Source organism: Hippopotamus amphibius, chromosome 10 (assembly GCF_030028045.1).
Source record: "Hippopotamus amphibius kiboko isolate mHipAmp2 chromosome 10, mHipAmp2.hap2, whole genome shotgun sequence".
Lineage (NCBI taxonomy): Eukaryota > Metazoa > Chordata > Mammalia > Artiodactyla > Hippopotamidae > Hippopotamus > Hippopotamus amphibius.
Genome location: NC_080195.1, coordinates 99,121,416 through 99,142,367, shown reverse-complemented (window position 1 = coordinate 99,142,367; position 20,952 = coordinate 99,121,416). Strand labels below are relative to the sequence as shown.

The following is a 20,952-nucleotide window of genomic DNA, read 5'->3' as shown; positions in this document are numbered from 1 at the left end:
TCTCCTTCACATTGGCACATCCCAGCCATTCCTCATACTCATGTAGTCCCAAGAATGGGAAAAGCAGTCATTGCTCTGTGCGTTTAACTAAATATTTGCTCCCCAGTTTCCCCCCTCCAGCTGGATTGTAAACATTCAGTCCCTATATGTTTTTATAAGGTACCTTCCTAACCTTACATTTCTATCTTGAACCTACTCGTCATTATTTTTTTCAAAAAACACAGATTCTGAACTTTTCCAGGATTTATTGGTCATTTTGATCCTATTAATAAAACTGACTTGGAATACTCTCTTTCAGATATTATAGATCTCGCCTAGAAGAGTAACAATTTTATTTTAGCACACCCATGTAAGCCATGACTTAGTTCACATACGTTTTGATGGACTTTCTTCATCTTTTAGTCATTACCTATATCTAAGATAACTTAAAGGATGTTATCCTGGAGCAGAGAACGTTGTCTCTTAGATTCCAGTGATCATAAGAGTATGAGATGCTTGAGATCAACATTTATCATCATAATCTGTGGTACTGAATTCTGGGAACTGTTTGACTTTGAACTTGCCCGCCACTTAAATCTCTCTGTGTTAGTTGTCATTTTCTCCTCATGAAACAGCCAAGTCTTTGAAGATCCATATATCCAGGTGATACTGATACTTTTGTGTGTGCAGTGGAAAATTGCTTTGTAAGACTACATGCGACCACTGTGAAGTCCAGATTCTGAGAACTTTTAATTTAAAAATTTTGTCTTTTAAAATGATTTTTATCGTAGTTTTTGTTATCGTTCTCCTACAAATACAGAGGATTTGAGAATTTTTGGTATTGGGTTTTTTTGGTTGTCGAGGCATATGACAACTCTAAACTTGTAGATCTCTGTTGCTCTGTTATGAATAGTATCTAGCAAATGTAAGAATCTGAACAATCATTTATTACATATAATTTTAATAGTTTTAATATATCCTTAAAATAAGATTCTTCAAAACAAAAGCTGACCTTTCTCTACATTTATTATTTTTACAGTAAGCATCAGCATGTTAGGAACAGCCTTTTCTCTTGTCACCAAATATAAATAAACGTAGCACACCTGTTAGATTTGCCATTTTATAATGGCTAATTGGGCCACCGGGGACGAAAGCATGGTCTTTAGAGCCACAAAGATCTCAGTTTATATCCTTCCTTCTCCATCTTTTTCCTGCATGACTTTGAGTAGGTAACTTAACCTGGTCTGTAAAAATGGGGATGGCCATGCCTAATGTCATGGGTTGATGTGAAGAATCAATTAAACAAGAGAGATTTTGTAAAGCTCTTAATACTGGATCTGATATTTAGCAGGTCAGGAGTGATGTAATCTATTATCAGTGGACCTCAGTGGAAGCCATTGTTCAAAGAGAGATATTGAGCCCACAGTGTGTGTTTCTCTTTCAGTAAGGAGGCCTTGTGTGATGGTGTAGGTGAATTGTTTTATTTGCGAAGGTTTAGGATATTATTAAATTGCTCTGAAAATCAAAATTTTATTTAATTTCTATAGGAATGCTTATTTTCAACCCATTAACTAAATAAATCTCCTTAAATATTCTATGGATTCCCCTGCTCAAAGATGAAAGTTCTGAATATACAAAGGGAGACGGTAAAAATGTAAATGTAATGCAGGAAATCAGTTTTTCACATTCCAATAAGACATTTGACCCCTCTCTCAAACTAATTTTGAGATTCCTTACCTGAAGAATTCATGGTAGAATACTGCCACTGTGAACATTCTCAAAGCAGGAAATTGAAATAGTCTGTTGCAAGGCTTATCTCGTCTATAAAGCAAAAGTAGTCTTCAGTAGTCCCCATCTCACAGGTGCCCTTTATTAACTCTTGGAACCACCAGAGCATCTGGGGCAATATGTTTCTTTCCTTCTGTATTCTGTTCTTGTTCATAGCAGATGCGCATTTTCCCCAGTTTTGCTGTGAACGTGTTAGGATATTTCTTATATGCTTTTCACTTGTAACAGAGAATTCACTCCATTCTTTTTTCTCCCTAATTTCATGAAAACGACTTGGGGAAGCTTGTCTTGTATTTTACACAACAAGTCAATGCTAATAGACAATAAAGTATCTAATTAAAAACTGACATGATGATGTGATGTGATATTCTCATAGAACTTCTCTATCAATAGTTATTTATGCCAAGCCTCTCTCTTTGCCATCTTGAAGGATGTCAGAAAAAAATCAATTCCTTAGGAATAAATGCCTGTAAATAACAGGCTCTTATGATACAAAAATCAAGGTCTCTTGTGCTTTGTATGTCCACAAAGTACGCAGGTACACAGCTGTCAACAGACCATTGCTTTGCTTGCTGGATCTTTCTGTTCTTTACATTACCTTGCTCTGGTATGAGCTACACTTAAAAAAAACTCTACTTGATAATGAGTAGTACACTTGAAAAGGAAAAGGAAGCTGTAGGTGGTAAGAATCAAATATTGTTTCCTTTCAACAACATCCTCAGCTGCAGACTTTTCCTCTTTACATTCAGATCAGTGAGTGAACTTCTCTGAGAGAGAGGAGGAAGCCTTATTTTCCTACAAAGCAGATTAGTCTAGTTACTAGCCTTACTTACCAAGAATACTTTTTGCTACATTCAGGACATTATAATGTGTATTGTCTTGGAATTTGTGGAGGAATTTAGAGTATTCTTTGCTTGTTCGTGAGGCGAGCTGGCGAGCTGGCGAGCAAAAGGTTCTAGTTGCCTATCAGTTCTTCAGTGGGGTGGATCTTGGGATTTCTGACAACGGAAGTCTTCTTTCCCTTCCTCCACTATGTACTTCTTCTTGGCACTGTGTTCATACAGTGTGTGCACATGCATAAAATGTTATATATGCTTTTTTCACCTTCATAAGGTCTGAAATTTTATAACTGGTTTTCACAAAAGACCAAAACCAATGTGTTCAATTTCATGTTGGAAAACCTTGTTCAGGAATATATGCCTTTTATGAATCGTTGACATTTGTGCCCATCAAATAAAATGACTTCCAGCCATTTCTCAGGAAAGGAAAAAAGACCAACTTTGTTTCAAGGGGCCATACCCCTGCAATAAACGTGAATGTTTATGTTTACTGTACTGCGGTGATAGATTATTTACATCTCAATGGGAGGTCAGATATTATCGAGCTAGGAATGGAACATGATAATGTTTTTCATATTTGAAATGTCAAATGTAGAAGAAGAACAGTGATCTAGCTCATTAAATCTGTATTTGAAAGAAGAACTGATGGTTTTAAATGATTTCCTCCTTTTGTAGGTCATGAGAGAGTGGGAAGAGGCAGAACATCAAGCAAAGAACTTGCCTAAAGCTGATAAGAAAGCTGTGATCCAGGTAAACTCTGAGCCCATCCTCCACAAGCAGCACACCCTCATTTTGTTGGGGTTTTTTTATAGTTGTTTTCTTACTAAATAAGGTTGAATAAGCCATACTATCTTCATTGTTTTTTAACATTGCTTTACTAGCTACTAGTTCATCTCTTTTTTTTTATTGTGGGGGGTATTTAACTTTTTGTTACTAATTTTTAAGGACTTTTTATATATTAATGGCTAACATTTAAGCATAGGTAGTATTTGCTTGGCATTTATTCTGTGCTAGACACCATTCTAAGGTTTTACACACATTATCTTTCTTAAGCCTGACTGCCTCTCTATAAGGTAGGTACGCTTATTACTTCCTCTATTTTTTAAGGACTTTTATTGAGATATAAATGACATACAATAAACTGCATATATTGAAAGTAGACAACTTGATATTTTTTTTCTTATTAGTAATGTATATATGGTGATCCCAGTCTCCCAATTCATCCCACCCCAACCTCCGCCCCTGCTTTCCCCGCTTCCTTTATTTTTTTTTATACATCTTTATTGGAATATAATTGCTTTACAATGTTGTGTTAGTTTCTGCTGTACAACAGACTGAATCAGCTGTATGTATACATATATCCGCATATCCCCTCCCTCTTAAGCACACTCTCATGGCTGGACCGCCTGCACCTTTTCCAGCATCTACTGGAACCTCATGTATGAATGTTCATATTTCCCTCAACTTGAACTATTGTTGATCCTCGTCTAATAATTCAGTCATTTAAACCCTCCCTTATATTTGCCCCCGATTAGCTTGTTATAATTCATTTCTGTAAAACTCATATTGTTACTTAAAGTCTAATTTTTATCAGTAATGTATCTTTTTGGTTGCGGTAATCTTCTGCTACTTCTTCCCTGTGGCCAATTTACATGATAATTTGAATGTCTGACTGGAATCCCTCTCAAAATTACCTTCAGTTAACTGTGAGATTATCATGGTCATTTTCTTAAAGTTCTTCGAGTAAGAGAGGATTTTTTTTTTTTAGGACTTTTAAAATAGGCATGTAATTTAGAGTTTCAAGAATACATACATTTATCCTACATTACGGTTAGTCAAATTGGTTTTCAGGGACCATGTAAAATAATGATTTACACTGAGAAATTAGGTCTGGGGATGGAAAGCAGGGAAATGGAGGGGATCCCATAAAATATGCTGAATTGGTCAAAATGCTGGAATGACTAAACTCTTTGAATAAAATGAAATATGATATCCCTTTTACGAGACTTGAACTTACTGTAGTATGAGAATCATCTGAAGGGCTTGGTAAAACTCAGTGTTTTGTTGATATTCCTTGACTAGAACTAGACAAAAAATTGGTGCTTTTAGTTACCACTGTTAGAGCTGAATGCAAAACTAAGGCAGTGTTAATTCCTTTTTTAATGTTGATTAAATGATTTAATTAAAATGCTGTGTATAATTCAAGGATAAAATAAGTAAAAACTTGAGTTTGCTGCTCCATTCAATTGGTCTGGTTCCTGATTGTCACACCCTGTGTCTGTGATGCAGCATTTCCAGGAGAAGGTGGAGTCTCTGGAGCAGGAAGCAGCCAATGAGAGGCAACAGTTGGTGGAGACGCACATGGCCAGAGTGGAAGCCATGCTCAATGACCGCCGCCGCCTGGCACTGGAGAATTACATCACTGCCCTGCAGGCTGTGCCCCCTCGGGTAGGCTTCCCTTCACAGCTGAGGGCACAGCACACAGTAGGCGTGGGGACACTGGGGACTGAAGGCCATAAGAAAGAAATAGGGAGAAATGCCAAGAGCACCATTATTCACAGGTTCAACCTCAGTGTCTTGTATCTTGAAGGTTAAAGGGTCACAGGGCAGCTGCCTCCATTGGGCCATCTCTGCACAATAGATGCACCTTTCCACGGAGGAGTCAGACAGGCTTCCCAGGGACTCACAGTGCAAGACCTGATTTGGGTTGATATCTCCAGATGGTGACAATTCATGGTACAGTTGAAGTCAGGGAACCACAAGAGCTGGAAGGAATTTAGATGTAACCTAGCCAAGTCCCCTTATCATGTGATGTAACTGAGATCAAGAAAAGCTGAGATTTGGTCGGATTATAAGGATTTTTAGTGGAATAACAGGAGCTAGAGCTCAGATTTCCTGCTGAGCCCAGCAGCCACATTCTCTGGGAGTAGGATCCCTATTTGGTCATGATGTCCACAGGGAAGGGGCTTATTTGTGGTATTCAGGGATAGATGCCCAGAAAGGCTTACCAAGCAGTGCAAGCATAGATCTCCTCAGTGAGGCTTCATGGGAGAGCTCACTTTGGATGTTAGGAACATTCTGAGCAGAAGTGTGTATACATTATGTCTCCTTGTGCTCTTCATTACTGAGTGAGGGATGCTGAAATCTCCAACTGTAATTGTGGTTTGGACTCTTTCTCATGTGATGCCCTCAGGTCTTACTATGTGTATTTTGAGGCTCTTGCTTTAGATGCGTAAACATTCAGTGTTGTTCTGTCTTCTCTCACCCCCTTTATCATTATGAAGTGACCTTCTTTATCCCTAGTAATGTATTTTCTCTGAAATTAGTGTCTGATATTAATTAAGCTGCTCTAGCTTTCTTTTGATTAATGTATCATAGTGTACCATTTTTCCATCCTTGTGCTTTTGTTTAACCTACTTGTTTATATTTGATGTACATTTCTCGTAGGCAGCATATACTTGGGTCTTGACCTTTAATTAAGATGACTATTTAATGAAGTTATTGATATGATTATGCCTAAATCTGTCATCTTGCTATTTGTTTTCCAGTTGCCCCACATGTTCTTTTTTCCCTTTTTCCTTTTATTTTTTTGCTACCTTTTAGATTAATTGAATATAGTTTATGATTCTATTTTGTGTCCTTTGGTGGCCTTTACCTATAACTCTTTATTTTACTATTTTAGTTTTTGCTTTAGAATTTATAGAAAACATTTTTAACTTTTCACAACGGTGTTATACCAGTACAAATGATGTTATACTGCTTCCCTTATATTACAAGAACCTTACCATGGAGTACTTCCATTTCCTCTTTCCTAATCCTTGGGCTATTGTTGTGATACTTTTTCCAAACCACATTATTGTTATGTTTTAAACAGTCAATTATCTTTGAAAGAGTTAAATAGTAAGAAAAAAAGATTCGTGAAGAATTCTTTTTGCTTGGGTATGTCTGAAAATATCTTTATTTCACCTTTGTTTTAAAAGATATTTTTATTGGGATAGAATTCTGGGATGAACTTTTTTTCTTCAACTGCCTTAATCACGATGCTTCACTGTCTCCCTGTTTGCATTGTTCACGACAAGAATACTGATAGCATCCTTTGCTTTATGTCTCTGTGAAGAATATATGTTTTTTTATCTGGCTGCTATTAGGGTGTTTCTTTATCATTAGTTCTGAGCAATTTGTTTATAATGTGTCCTGATGTATTTCAATCTGCCATTAATCTCATCTGTTTCTCGCATCATACATTGTAGTTTTCATATCTAGAATTTTAATCTGGATTTTTGTTTGTTTCATATTTTCCATATCTTTACTTAGTTTTTGAACCTTTGGAATTTTTTTATTTTCTGTCAGAGATTGCGAAGTTCACCTTGTTGAGTGCTGGGTATTTTTGGATACCTATAAGTATTCTTGAGCTTTGTTCTGTAATGCAGTTAAATTACTTGGAAACAGAGCAGTTATCAACCTGTGGCCACTTATTCCCCAATCCGGAAGCAAGGTCCTTCTGAGTAATCTACCATAAATGTTGAGTTTTCCATCTGAGTGATGGAAACAGGTCCTATTTCTGACCTTGTGTAAATACCTCAAATCCTCTTGGATGACTTTTTTCCCGTGGCCTCAGTTTCTTTCATGTGTGTGCATTGCTAATTAGTCAGCTACATTCTCATAGGGCGTCATCTCTGGGTTCTCTCTCTGAGCAACTCCTTCCTCTCCAGGTTTCTTTCCTGTGACTGCCAGCCACCCCCGTCTCTCCAGACTCTCACTCCATATCTTCAGCTCTCTGGACTCTACCAGGCTCTGCCTGGGTTCCCACGCCTAGAGCCATAGCCTAGAAACTCAAAGCAGTAAGCTTGGGCAATTGTACAGCTCACAGCGTTTGTTTCTCATTTATCAGTGGTCTCCGTCCTTCACCTGGTGTCTGATATCTTACAGAAACAGAGTTCTATATAATTTTTCCATTTTTTGATTGTTCCTAGCAGCAGGGTAAATCTGGTTCTTGCTACAAAATCTTGGCTGGAAGTGGCAGTCCGTGTGTACATTATGTAACTAAACCAAAAAGCCACTCATTTGCACTGATTCTCCTCATCATTTTGATTTTTCTTTCTATACTAAGGTTCAGCACAGAAAGCTCTGAGGAACCATAAAAGAGCTTCTGGGACTCTTTCAGATAACGAAATAGTATTGACCCTGTTCTACCAATGACATCACTGAGATTGAGTGGCTGGTCCAGGGTGACACCACTGGTAATGGACAGGGTGGAGCTGTGAATCACAGTTGACCACTGCAGGGCCTTCTTATCAGACCAGGCTTCCTCTTGGAACAAAAAGCTTTTGATAAAGAATATTCACATTAGCATTTTCATTTTCTATTCAGAAAAAAGTCTCTGTCCTGGCACTGCTCAGTAAAATTCTGTTTATGTATCTTTGTAGAAGGAGTTCTGTAGTTACTGTTTTTTATAGGACTTGATTTGAGGGGGCGGTGCAGAGCCATCAGCACCATTTGCCAGAGCAAGGCAGGGTGGTGGGTGTCGAGACCAGAATCTTAATAGCTGACATTTAGTGAAGTGTTCCAGCGAAAGGTCCAATTTCTGAAGTTAGATCTTTGCTAAATGGTCATTGATAGAGCTGCAAATGAGATGAGGACTGAATGGAGTCTTTAACAAATGCACATTTCAGATCTTTCAGTTCGGTCCCATCAGCCATCACAGGAAAGACAGGAACAATGTTCACCAAAGCTTCTTGTGTTATCAAAGGGGATAATTTCAGATCGGTCATATTCGTGCTGGCCCTAAGTCTGTTGCTCACTTCGTGGAGAATTAGGCATGTTTATTTGAAATAAATTAAAAACTGGATTAAGAAGAATTTTACTGTCAAAAAAAAATCAGATTGTTGTTGATTGATCCAAGGATTCACATTGAATTCTTTTTTTTTAAATTTATTTATTTATTCACTTATTTATTGGCTGCGTTGGGTCTTCGTTGCTGTGTGCAGGCTTTCTCTAGTTTCGGCGAGTGGGGGTACTCTTTGTTGCGGTATGCAGGCTTCTAAGTGCGGTGGCTTATCTTCTAGAGCATGGGCTCTAGGCGGGTGGGCTTCAGTAGTTGTGGCACGTGGGCTCAGTAGTTGTGGCTTTCGGGCTCTAGAACACAGGCTCAGTTGCTCCGTAGCATGTGGGATCTTCCCGGAGCAGGGATCAAACCCATGTCCCCTGCATTGGCAGGTGGATTCTTAACCACTGCACCACGAGGGAAGTCCTCATGTTGAATTCGTACCTAGAAGTGCATAAAACTCTCCCATGTAAAAAAAACTGGGACTGAGTAGTTACAGGCATGCAATCTTTGCATTACCTGCCATTTTTGTTAAGTTATTGTCTTTGTCTGTTTTATTTGAATTTTAATATATTAGTTTGACATGGCACTTAGCTGCACACTTTGGAAAATGCGAGAAAACGCTAAATCCTTTCTTGAGGGCTTTTATATATTGCTGTTGAAAAACATAAATCAACAGCTTGCCAGTAACTGCCTGAGAAAGGTCATGTCTTGTATTCGAGCCATAAATAAATATTTCTGAAATCTCCCTCATACTTTACACAGTGCCTGGAAAATACAAAATATTTAGTCAATGTTAGCTGAATTTAAGAATTAGTCAAGTGTTTTGCTATAGATTCTGTAGCTGATATGACCTTCAGAATAATTATCCTCTTAACTCTGACCACGTTCTACCAAATAGTCCCAGACTTTGCAAATGGGAATCTGAAACAATATGGATTGTTTATACGCAGTCTCTTTGAAGCTTAGGTTTAATCCATAGTTTCATTTTTTTTTTAAACCCAAGCTTGGAAGTATGATGTGCAGCTGGGAATTCCTTGCTGTACCATGAATTTCATTTGTGAGTCCCTGTGTCTGTATGTGCTTTATGTTCCAAATCAAATTTTTTGATGAATTACATGCCTTCTGGCTGATATGCTGAATGGTCAACCTAGAAGCGCATTGTTTGAATCGTATTTAGAATTTTTATATATGTATATATACGTATATACATACATATATATACACACACACATGCTTCAAATATTACAGTTGTTAAAACAGTCTCTCCGTGTCCATCCATCCTCTTCCCCTCCCACACCTTCCAGGAATAAAAAAATTAGAAAGCAGCTGTCTTTGCACTGGGATAAACTCTTAATCTGTAGAGGGCTGGTGATTCTTCTAAGGACCAGCTTTTCAAAATTTCACTTCTCTAAAAATTTCCTTGGAAAAATAAAGGAGTTATACTTTTTTTTCCTGAAAAGCTAAATTCCTCTCCAAAGTTGCATCACCCATGGTTAAACTTCTATTACCCTTGGCGGCCTTTAAGCTACCAGACATAAGTACTGCTTTAAACAAAATTGTCATCACAAAACAAAAGACTTTGACGGCTTGCTTTCACAGAGTTCAGATTCATGCAATTCATGAAGTAATGAGTTAAATACTATCTGAGCCTTCCCTCTTGTAACTGGCGGGGTCTACTTCATAGATGGAGGAAAGATGATGATGTTGCCTGGCTGTTCAACATTCTTCATTATCTGGAGAGAAACTAGATTTAAGTGGGACCCTGTACAGATAAACTGAAGGCTGCATAGGAACTTCTGTCAAAAATAAACTTTCCATTGCAGGCTTAGGTCTGGAAAAACTTAGGAGCTCCTAATTAGTAAGAACTGAAATGTTTTAAAGATGAGAGACAAAGAAACCAAAGCTTTCTATGTAATTCTGAGATTTTTGACATCTTTACAGATACTCAGTCTAGATCTCCATTAGACAATATCCTAATTATTATCCTGACTTCAACAATTTTTAAGAATTTTCTATGTGGAAGTAAGAATTAAGAAACATTTTCATGTATATCTGTGTGTCTGTGTGCCAGTAGTGTCTTTTTTTTTTCCAGTGTCTCATAAGACATCTTATCCATACTGAATTTGGACACTAAACACTAAATTGCAGCCATCTTATCCACACTAAAATTAATTTCATGCCTGTATCTGATGCTTCACACTCACACTCTCAACATTTAATTGAGCAAAAAAAACTTTGGCAGTTTCTTTAGCACCTGCGCTCTTTCCTTTCTCATTTATTTTCTTTTCACTTTTTTTTAATTTTTAAAAGAATAATCTTTATATTTATTTGTTTCTAAATATGAAATTATGCATGTTCATTAGAGAAAAATCAGAAAATCACATAAAGAAATTCAAGAAAGAATTATTAAAACATAACAATGCTAACAGCTTACAAATACTCTCTTTTGATTGAGTATGGCCATGGGGTCAGAGGACAGAAATGGCACAACTCCTTCTCCACCATTGAAATAAAAATCAGGGCTGCTGTATGTGAACTGAAGCTAATAATAAAAATATCATGTACTTGTATACTTTACTGAAGTTACAGAACACTTAAGTACATCATCTTATTTAATCTTATAATGACCCTTTGATTTAGGTTGCTATCACCCTCATTTTATAATAAAAAACCCCTGAGACTCAGAACGCTATAGTGACTTTTTTTTTAATTGAAGTATGATTGACTTGTAATATTATATTAGGTTCAGGTGTAAAACATAGTGATTCCATATTTTTATAGATTGCATACCATACAAAATTATTATATTATTGACTGTATTTCCCATGCTATATATTACATCCCTATGACTTGTTTGTGTTATAACTGAAAGTTTCTACCTCTTAATCCCCTTCACCAGTTTCACCCGTTATTCCCTCTTCCCCTGCTGGTGACCATTAGTTTGTTCTCTGTATCCGTGAGTCTGTTTCTGTTTTTTATATTTGTTCATTTGTCTTATATTTCTGAGTCCCCATATAAGTGAAAAAATACAGTATTTGTCTTTGATTTATTTCACTAATTATAATACTCTCTGGATTCATCCGTGTTGTCGCAAATGACAAAATTTCATTCTTTTTTTATGGCTAATATTCCAGTGTGTCTATGTCTGTGTGTGTGTCTGTGTCTGTGTACCACATCTTCTCCATCCTTTCATCTGGCAGTTGGCAGTTAGTTGCTCCTGTATCCTGGCTATTGTAAATAACCCTGCTATGAACATTAGGGTGCACACATCTTTCCCAATTAGTGTCTTCATTTTCTTTGGATAAATACCAAGGAATGGAACTGCCGGATTGTACGGTAGTTCTATTTTTAATTTTTTGAGGAACGTGCATGCTGTTTTCCATAAATGGCTCTACTAATTTACACTCCCACCGTACTAGATTATAGTTCATCCAAATGTTAAATTTTCTTAAGATTCTTGAAAATGTCTTCATACAGTTCTTTAGTAGAATGATTTGTGAGTTTTACCATTAAGGAGCGTGATTTTTTCCCTAAATTGAGATTTTGCTCACTGCTGTTAGGTGTATTTTAACAGCGGGGCAATACATGTTTAGTGAAAAGTAGCAATCATTGGAGAAAATAAAGGACAGCAATTAATTTGTGTGTCATGGCCGGCAGACTAGTGACAGCGTGAGGAGGTATCAACTAAATCAGTCTTCAGCCAACATGAGTATTGGTGTAACTATATGTTTTGTAAAGTAAACAGAAATTGAGGGGCTAAACTTGACTATTTTCATTTTTATATAATTGCTAACTGCCCTTCTCCCTACCCTTCATTTTCTGCTAATCACCTTTTGGTTGCGAAAGAAATAGAAAGCATTTATAGGATATATGTAGATAATTTATATCTCCAGGGTAAATATACTACATCTACACCTCAATATAATGGATGGTCAATAAATTAAAAATTATTTGCCGAGATCTTAATACATGAAGGCCCAGAGGGAGATGAGTACTAAGGAGTTTAAAACATCCTACCCTGAAGTCTTGAATATTATAAAAATTTTGTAAAGCTGATCAGAATGTACTTAAAAGACTGCCAGCTTGAAAATCGTCTTTGAGAAATATAACTATCCTGTACCTTATATATTTATTATTCGTTTATTCATCATTCATTTATTTGTAGTTGAGATTTGTAAAATTTGGTGAGCACAAAGGGACTCGTTAACTTGAGAGCTTTTAAGGATAGACCCTGTGTCAAATGACGGGTAGAAAGACAATTGGGAGAATTCACATTTATTAAACGAAATCCTATAAATTATGCTATGTGGTTTGCATGCTATTCCAGAAAATCCTCTCAGTATTACCTCTTTACCTTGCTTCGAATCTTTACCAAGCCGAATAGACAGATCTTACTAAAGACCAGTGGAACGTGTGTAACTAGAGACACTAGTGTTTTCTGTTTTTAACTGAATTAAGTTAAATAGAAAATTAAGACGTGTGTAGGCCAGGCATCAGATGAAAAGCTGTCCTGTGCCTCTGAGACCACATTCATCACCCAGATTCCCTCCACAGCAGAGCCCCACTTTGTCACTGTCTTCAGAGTCGAAATAGCTCTTCATCGATGCTGTCAGACGTACAGCACTGGGACGTCATATTTCATTGGGGCAAAGGTTGCACATTTATATGTGCACATGTATATTTATATGTCGATATCTATTTTCATTCACTCTTGAAAATGAAAACCCATTATGAAGACACAAATATTTAGTTTTTTGGACTAATGCATAGCACATTATTTACTAATCCAGCGGTTACTTTACTGTCTGATGTTTCAGATATCTGCCCTACAGAACCGATAGCAGCAAGGAGTCTTCTCCCTAGAAACGTGCGCGTGCACACAAAACTACATGTGGGCTTCAAGGAGTTTTCACTCATTTTATGAGGCTCATTCATGGATCAGTTTAAAGATCCTAGGTTATATTTGGATTTTTGTGAAGTATAGGGAAGCAAAACTTGCCACCCCAAAACGTGTCTCTTTGACATGAGGGTTAACTTAGGCTGATTATTTTTGAAACTCAAAAGATTCAGGGAGAACCTTTGACCTTCCTTCCCCCTCACTGCCTAAAAGAATGTGGAGAGAGAACCTGGTCCATGAAGGGAGCTGTCACCATAGGTCACTACAGTAGGAACTAGGTGTACAGACAAGGAGGAAGGTCTGTTAAAATTCCTCTGTGTCCAATTGTCTCTGCATCTCCCAACGAACATCTCTTTACCAAACATTTGATTTTTTTTTCCCTCTCTCTGTCAATTGCCTTCCTCCCCTTTGAAGTCCCAAACCACTACCCCCAACATCCTCTTTTGTCTTTAGCTGAAGATGGTATTTAAGGTGACAGTTTCAGTCATTCATCCTGGGTCTCTCCCGTGTTATTCAACTTTTGTTTGATTTTCGACTCTTAATCTATATCATGTCAATTTTATTCTTAGACCAGCCAGAAGCCTGGAGGAAGATTTCTTCTTCCCCCACATAAGCCTTGTCTTGAGTTTCTTTATATTGTTTCTAGTAGATCAGGGCACTGTGGTTAGGTAGATAGAGTATGAGAAGAGGGTGAAATTAAAAGAAATATAAATGTGCATATCTTTGAACATGGTGTAGCCACTGAGAGGATTTGTGAAGCAAAAATGCCAAAATCTAAGTATGAATATACAAAACTGAAGCATATTGTTGTAACTCTCTCTTAAGAAGTCAAAAGGATGTTACATTTGGCATTTGTCAGATGATCAGACCATTTGACACATCTTTCCAAAGGTCTGTGGTATCATAAAACATCTTTTGTTTATGATTTCTTCCTCAACTCTGTGGGCTTTGCCGTCTGGGTTGCCCTAATCATCCTGTTCGTGATTAAGGGCTTCAACCTGTTTCACTGTGTGAATCAATGAGATTTGAAGACATACAAGTCCAAACAACTTCTGCCCTTCTTTGCTCACAGGTCAGCAGATCTAAGCTCAGCGTCCAGCGGATGCTAAAGCTGGTCCAAAAGTGTAAATCGTGGGGTTCGGGCCAGATCGTAAATTTCAGTTCCATATGCTGTCTTCACTGATGTGTGGCTGGGGTCTGTGTAACTAAAGGAAGACCTATTTCCTCTACTCTCAGTACTCTGACACCAAGTATGTGGTGGGTTGTCGCTCACATGAAATAATTCTGACACTAACTACCCGTGGTTAGTGTAGATCCCCAGGGATTAAGGGTTCAGTCCCACAAGAGTGCCAATCGCAAATCCCAGATTTTCACCTTGTATTTCTTATGGACCAGCTATAAATCAGGGGTCCCCATGACCCCCTCCTCAGGTTTGATAATTCACTAGAACAACTCACAGAGTAAGTGCTTTATTTACTGTATTATTAATATATATTACATTATAAAGTATAATGTATTATTATAAAGGAGGTATTGTAAAGGATAGAACTCAGAAACAGTCAGATGGAAAAGACTGTAGGGCCCAGTATGTGGGGAAGGGGTGCGAGCACGCATGCCCTCCCCAGGCATGGTGCCCTCCCCAGGCATGGTACCCTCCTGGCAGCCCAGTGTGTTCTCCAGCCGGGAAGCTCTCTGAAGTCCATTGTTTAGGAGGCTTTAGGGGAGGTTCCATTGGGTACCCATGAATGATTAAATCATTGGCCATTAGTAATTAAACTCAGTCTCCAGCCCCTCTCCCTTCCCTGGAGGTCAGATAATGGGGCTGAAAGCTCCAACCCTCTAATCATAAAGTTGGTTCCTCTAGCCACCAGTTCCCATCCTCCAAGAGTCACCTCATTAGCATACAAAAAGATAACTTTTATCCCTCCAAGGGTCTAATAAGCTCTCATGTCTGGAACCAAGGACTAAGGCCAAATATTATAACAAAAGATTCTCCTGTCACCAAATTTTGTAAGAGTTTTAGGTGATCTGTGTCAGGAATTGGGGGTAGAAACCAAACATGTATTTCTTACTGTGTCACACTAACCAAAATAAATTATTTCTGAGAACTCACAAAATATCCCAGAAAAAAAAAAAAAAAAAAAACTCTGAAACCTACCAGATTTGCCAGAGGGTCCAAAGGTCCCTAATTTGTGAGTGACAGGATTAAAACCATCCCTATTTTCTATGTTTCATAGTAGAGTACAAACACTTGTCTTTAATTCCTAAATTGACCATCTTATAACTTGGAACAACTGACTTAATTAGAAAGATTCTCTTCCATTTGCAAATTGGGGTTAATTATTCTCCTCTTTTGCAATTAACATTGTTCTAGCTTTTTGTTAGCCATAATTAGAAAAACAAAAGGATTAATCGAAGGTTGGGATGAGACTGTGAAGTAGAGAGATATCTTCCTCCTAAGAAGAGAATGATTGTTAGGGTAGAATATATGTAGCTTTGGTGCCTTGTCCCTATTAGGAAGTCTGCCTTCTTACATAGGCAGGAAGGGATGGGAGATGGCTTTGCCTGTGTACTGCTGTGCTCTGTTACAGCACAAAACCAGAGGCAAATAGTAATCTAGATATGCTGGGAAGGGATGTATTTAATGCCTCCATATTACCAAAGCTGGAGAAACGGTGAATGGAACCAGGAGTGAGAATCTACTCCCGTTTTCCTCTGTTGCTTCTTCAAGACTTCTGTGTTCAACTTGACATAGAATTGTCAGTTGCCTTCTTATACTCATGTTAAACTATTACAAAAATCATATATGTGCTCTTCTGAAGAAAGGAATATGCATGAATTTTGCAGTGGACGTTAAAAATGTAGCTCCTCGCCTAGCTTTAAAGACAAACACAGCTGTGATCCAAAAGTTCCCGTGGAAGCTTCCCCGGATGTTGGGGGTGTTTTTTCGATTTTTCTTGCAACGGTGAGAGTGCACGTGAAATGCCGAGGAATATCTACCATGGCAAAATAAACTCATCCGAGAGACCATCTCAAGCCAAAAGAGGTTTAATTCTCTTAAGGGTGTTTTTTAAACCTGCACACAGAGACTTTGTACGTTTTACATTTATGTGCTCATAAATATCTCGAAATCCAAGATGTAGAACTGTGAAAATAATGGCCCTGAACCTACTTGTGAAAACAGGAGAGAATTGCTTTTTCTTGGTAGGTGATTAACTTCCCCAGTCACAGGGTTGGAAACCGCTAGGGTGCAATTTAATGCTCCAGGAGAGGGTTTTCTGAATAAGTCCCTTGTGACCTGGAAAGGTTAGGGTGCTTCCCCGTAAAGTGGCACACTTACTTCCCTCTTCTTGGCAGGATTATGCTCAGGGCTTTTAAAGGTTCTAGACAGATCATTCCCTCCCATCAGGAGATGATTTCAGGCACAAGTGTCTGTTATGATAAGACGCCAGATTACTGCATCAAACATAATGCTACAGAGAAGCACAGTGGGACTGAACAGTCATGTTTTAATGTACCTCCCACGTGAACTGTGGAATAGAAAGCTACCCACTCAGAAGTGATTGGCATTGAGTCAGTCAAATGTGTGTGATTGATCCAAAGTTCATGGACACCAAATTTATGAAATTGCATAAAAGAACCAAGAGAAAAGTCAATACATCTGAGAAGTGGGAACATTAATTTCTTAAAATGACCTATGAGAGGAAAAAGCTGTGAAATTTCTTTCGAAATTCCATACATCAGCCTGCCATCAAACTGCAGCCACAAGAAGGCAAGCTATAACATCTTTTGAAATTAAGGAAATGAATCTTGTTGACGCTGGTTTGAACATTCTGTAGAGTCTATGAACTATTTTCTGGGAAGAGCTCCCCATTAAAACATCTCCCTGGGACTTCCCTGGTGGCACAGTGGATAAAACTCTGAGTTCCCAATGCAGGGGGTCCAGGTTCGATCCCTGGTCAGGGAACTAGACCTCACATGCATGCCGCACCTGAGAGTTTGCATGCCACAACTAAGGAGCCTGCCTGCTGCAACTAAGACCCAGTGAAACCAAATAAATAAATGAATATTCAAACAAACAAACAAAAAAACAGCTCCTTAAAGGACCCTAACACACTGGGTGGATAGATCAGTAGGTACCAAAAAATTGGGAATGCATCTCGTCTTGGCTGAGAGGTGGTTATTTTCAGCTCAGATACCGTGAAGGATATGTTTTGCTTCTGGAACTACTTGTTCAAGTTATATTTAGCTCTAGGTTATTCATTAATTTAATTAACATTTTTTGATAACCAGACTATGCCAGGAACTGAGCCAGGAGCTAGCGATATGTTACACTCTTGTTCAAAGAGAGGGAAATGGTTAATGTTCCAAAACGTAAATCTTCTATTTTCAGGTTAAGTATCATCCATTTTAGTAGGGCCTACTCTTAATCCTTTAAGAAATTTCTTTTTGAAATGATTTTTTTAATGCAGTGTGATTGTGAAGGGAATTTAATGGGTATTGAAAAGTGCCACATCTGATGCAAATAGATACTTTGTGCTAAACACTTTCTGAAACAAAGTGACAATAAAAAAGGGATTGGATATAATTAGTCCCCCTGGGGCAGATCTTTTCCTTTTATTATCTCTGTTCCTTGCTATAAATTTTAATAATAAGATTAGCCATTCAATGGCAATATAACCAGATTGCAGTATTAATGCATGGAATATCTACATTGTGAAATGAAGGGAATTTGGCAGAAAAAATGTTATTACTAGTTACAGAAGATGTAAAGACTTGGGAAAGATTGAAATTATATGCATAGAGGTTAAAAACATGTTTTTTAATCTCTGCTTACTGTCAATATCCTTATGATGAGCCACTGAATTTTTAAGCTTGTGTTTCTAATCACCTGAATAATCCTGTCTTAAATATAAGGATTATGACAATAGAAAGAGCAGTTACTTTAAGAGAATATATTTCTATAGAGGTACCAGGTATTTTTTCCTATCATTTCTTGTTCTGAGTTTTTAATTAAAATTTTAAGCAATTCATCTTTGTCCTAACATAATGAAATAAAAGTCCCTAAGCAATGGAGTTTCCCTGTTATTCTGCGATACATGAAATACCTCTAGAAATAGTTTTAAGCCTTGGAAATTCTGCATTCTAGCTAAAAATTGTAAAGGCAGTTATTTCTGTATTTGAATGAAGCACACATGAATCATATACCAAAAGCAGAACTCTTTTTTTTTTTTAAACTAAAGCAAATAAATATATAAAAGTTCAGGGGAATGTTAGCTATTTTTCTTTCTTAGCTAAAATAGCATTTGTTCCAGAGGTATTGACTGACATTTTATTTGATATGATTTATCTGACTACTCCAACATAAAAACTAATCTGGTTTTTATATTTTTCATTTCTAAGCATGATCCTTAGAAATATGTTTGCATGGATAAGTCAACCAAACAGAACCTTGTAATTCATTTAATGAGGGACGTCAGAGTGTCTTTCTGAATATCTTCCTGAATTCTTGTGTCCTGAGACGTAGGCACTGGGAAGGAAAGGCTGATGTTTGTACAGATGCCCACACAGTGTGTATCTGAGCTTACATAAACAGTGATGAGGTCATGGCTTACACTGGGCTCTTAGGGCTCATTATCCTCACAGGAGCTTTGTTTCCCGGCACAGAGAGGCCTGGGCCATCGGGAGAGCCCGGTGTGCTACTGTTTCATTGTAAAGCTCTTGGGATTTGGGGAGGAACATTAGGAATATATTTCTGGAGCATATAAAGAAATGTCGGTATGAAATGAGATAAGCAGTTTTAAACATGCGAACACATTCACCATTTAATTATCCATCTTAGTGGAAGATAAGGATGGATTTAGAGCTAGAACCTGTGAATGTCACAAAAGCCTAAGTTTTTATTAATACCTTTAATCTTTTGCCAGTAATCCTAAACAGATTGACGGAGGACCTTCCTATCTTGCTATTTCTCCTCCCTACATCTGAGGCATTAGCTAAAGCACAGCAGAATGCCAAAAACCAAGGATGGTATTTCTGAGATTGAATAAAACTGTATGATTTTCAGCACAATTAAAAGAGCAGATATTAGTGTGTTCCAAAAGAGTATTATCTGAGCTTATAAGAACTGAAAATCCAGGCAAGGACATCTAGAATAGACTCGCAATGATTCAACAATTTCTTTCAGTTTTCAGCTCTGTAGGGTACTTTGTGGAACGTGTCTTGGTGTGATCCATTTTAGAGTTTCCTTGAAAGGCAGGATTATGAGGGTGAGTCAAAAATTATTTGCACTCTGGTTGTATTAAAACTTCTGTTGGCCACACTATCTTATCAGCACTTTCCATTCAAGGCTACTGTCTCCCCAGTCACTGCTCTGCAGGTATGAATGTGTTATATCAGCTCGTTTGTAACTGCAGTGCAAGCAAAAGTGGATGCCCCACTTGTGAATTGCGCAAAAGAAGAGCAGAATGCAGTGATTCGTTTTTCGTGGTCTGAGGGTATGCACCTCCACAGACTTCTTGCCCACGCTGTTGACACTGCAAAAACTTCGTTTTGAAGTGTTAAAGCATCCTCCCTAAAGTCCTGATCTTGCTCCATTGGACTTCAACCTGTTCAGTCCCCCTACGAGGACAAAGATTCACTTCTGATGAAGAAATGAAGACAGCAGTGCATTTGTGGCTCACAGTTCAGCCTAAAACATTTTTTAAATGAGGGACTACAAAAGCTTTTTGACAGATGAACAAAGTGTATTGAAAAGCAAGGAGGGAGAAGAAAGATGGTGGCAAAGTAGAAGGACGTGGAATGCATCCCTCTCCACAGATGCATCGGGAATACACCAAAAGATGCAATAATTCCCACAGAGAACCAGCTGAACACCAGCAAATGACCTCAGACACCAGAAAGGACTGCAAAGATCCTGACATAACTGGGTAGGACAGAGGGGAAAAAAAAAAGCAGAAAGAGGAGGAGAAGAAAGGAAAGGGACGGGTCCCATGCCCTGGGGCAGGGGGATCTGAAACAGAGGGGAGATTGCCGAATTCGGGGAAACCCCTTCTCCAATGGGGAATTTCCCTGGGTCAGAAGGGAGGCATTTGGGACTGTTCAAATGGGGTGAAGCGGCTGAGCTGTGGCAGACAGGAAAGAGTGAGAAACACACGGAGGGTCTGCACCACGTCTCAGCGTGTCTGGACTGCGACATTGGTTCACAGCTGAACCGGGGGTCTGGGAGCTGGAACGTGGGAACTGGAGAACTGGTTCAGGGTGAGAAACATTGTTGACAGTGGGGAGATGGACTGAGAGGACAGGAGGGAGGAAATCCACACAGTGGAGAATGCCTACTGCAGAAAGATAGGCAGCCATGGTGGCGGCTCGATACTGCTGACTCACAAACAGCGGGGAGGAGCTGCAGCTGTAGCCTCTCTCCCAGTGCCTGTGACAGACAAAGGAAGGACCCCTCTGGGCCTGGCTAACGCAGTCAGGGATAACAAAGGCCCCCTGTGGGGGGTGCTGACCTAGAGCACCTGCAGCCAAGAGCCAAAAGCCCCAGAGTGGCCCAGCTCTGGAGACATTCTCTTTACACCTGAGCCACTGGCATCCCTCTGTAACAGGCACTGCCACGGCCA

At 38.5% G+C, this 20,952-nt stretch overlaps 1 protein-coding gene across 6 annotated transcripts in view; it reads left to right on the top strand.

Annotated features, from left to right (window-relative positions):
- Positions 1-20,952, top strand: part of APP (amyloid beta precursor protein) — a 272,596-nt gene that overhangs the window by 177,205 nt on the left and 74,439 nt on the right. For all 6 annotated transcript variants that reach the window (XM_057696995.1, XM_057696997.1, XM_057696998.1 and 3 more), the window contains 2 exons: positions 3,282-3,356; positions 4,896-5,054. In XM_057696995.1, the coding sequence (XP_057552978.1) occupies positions 3,282-3,356; positions 4,896-5,054 (234 nt within the window). The remainder of the gene's footprint in view (positions 1-3,281; positions 3,357-4,895; positions 5,055-20,952) is intronic.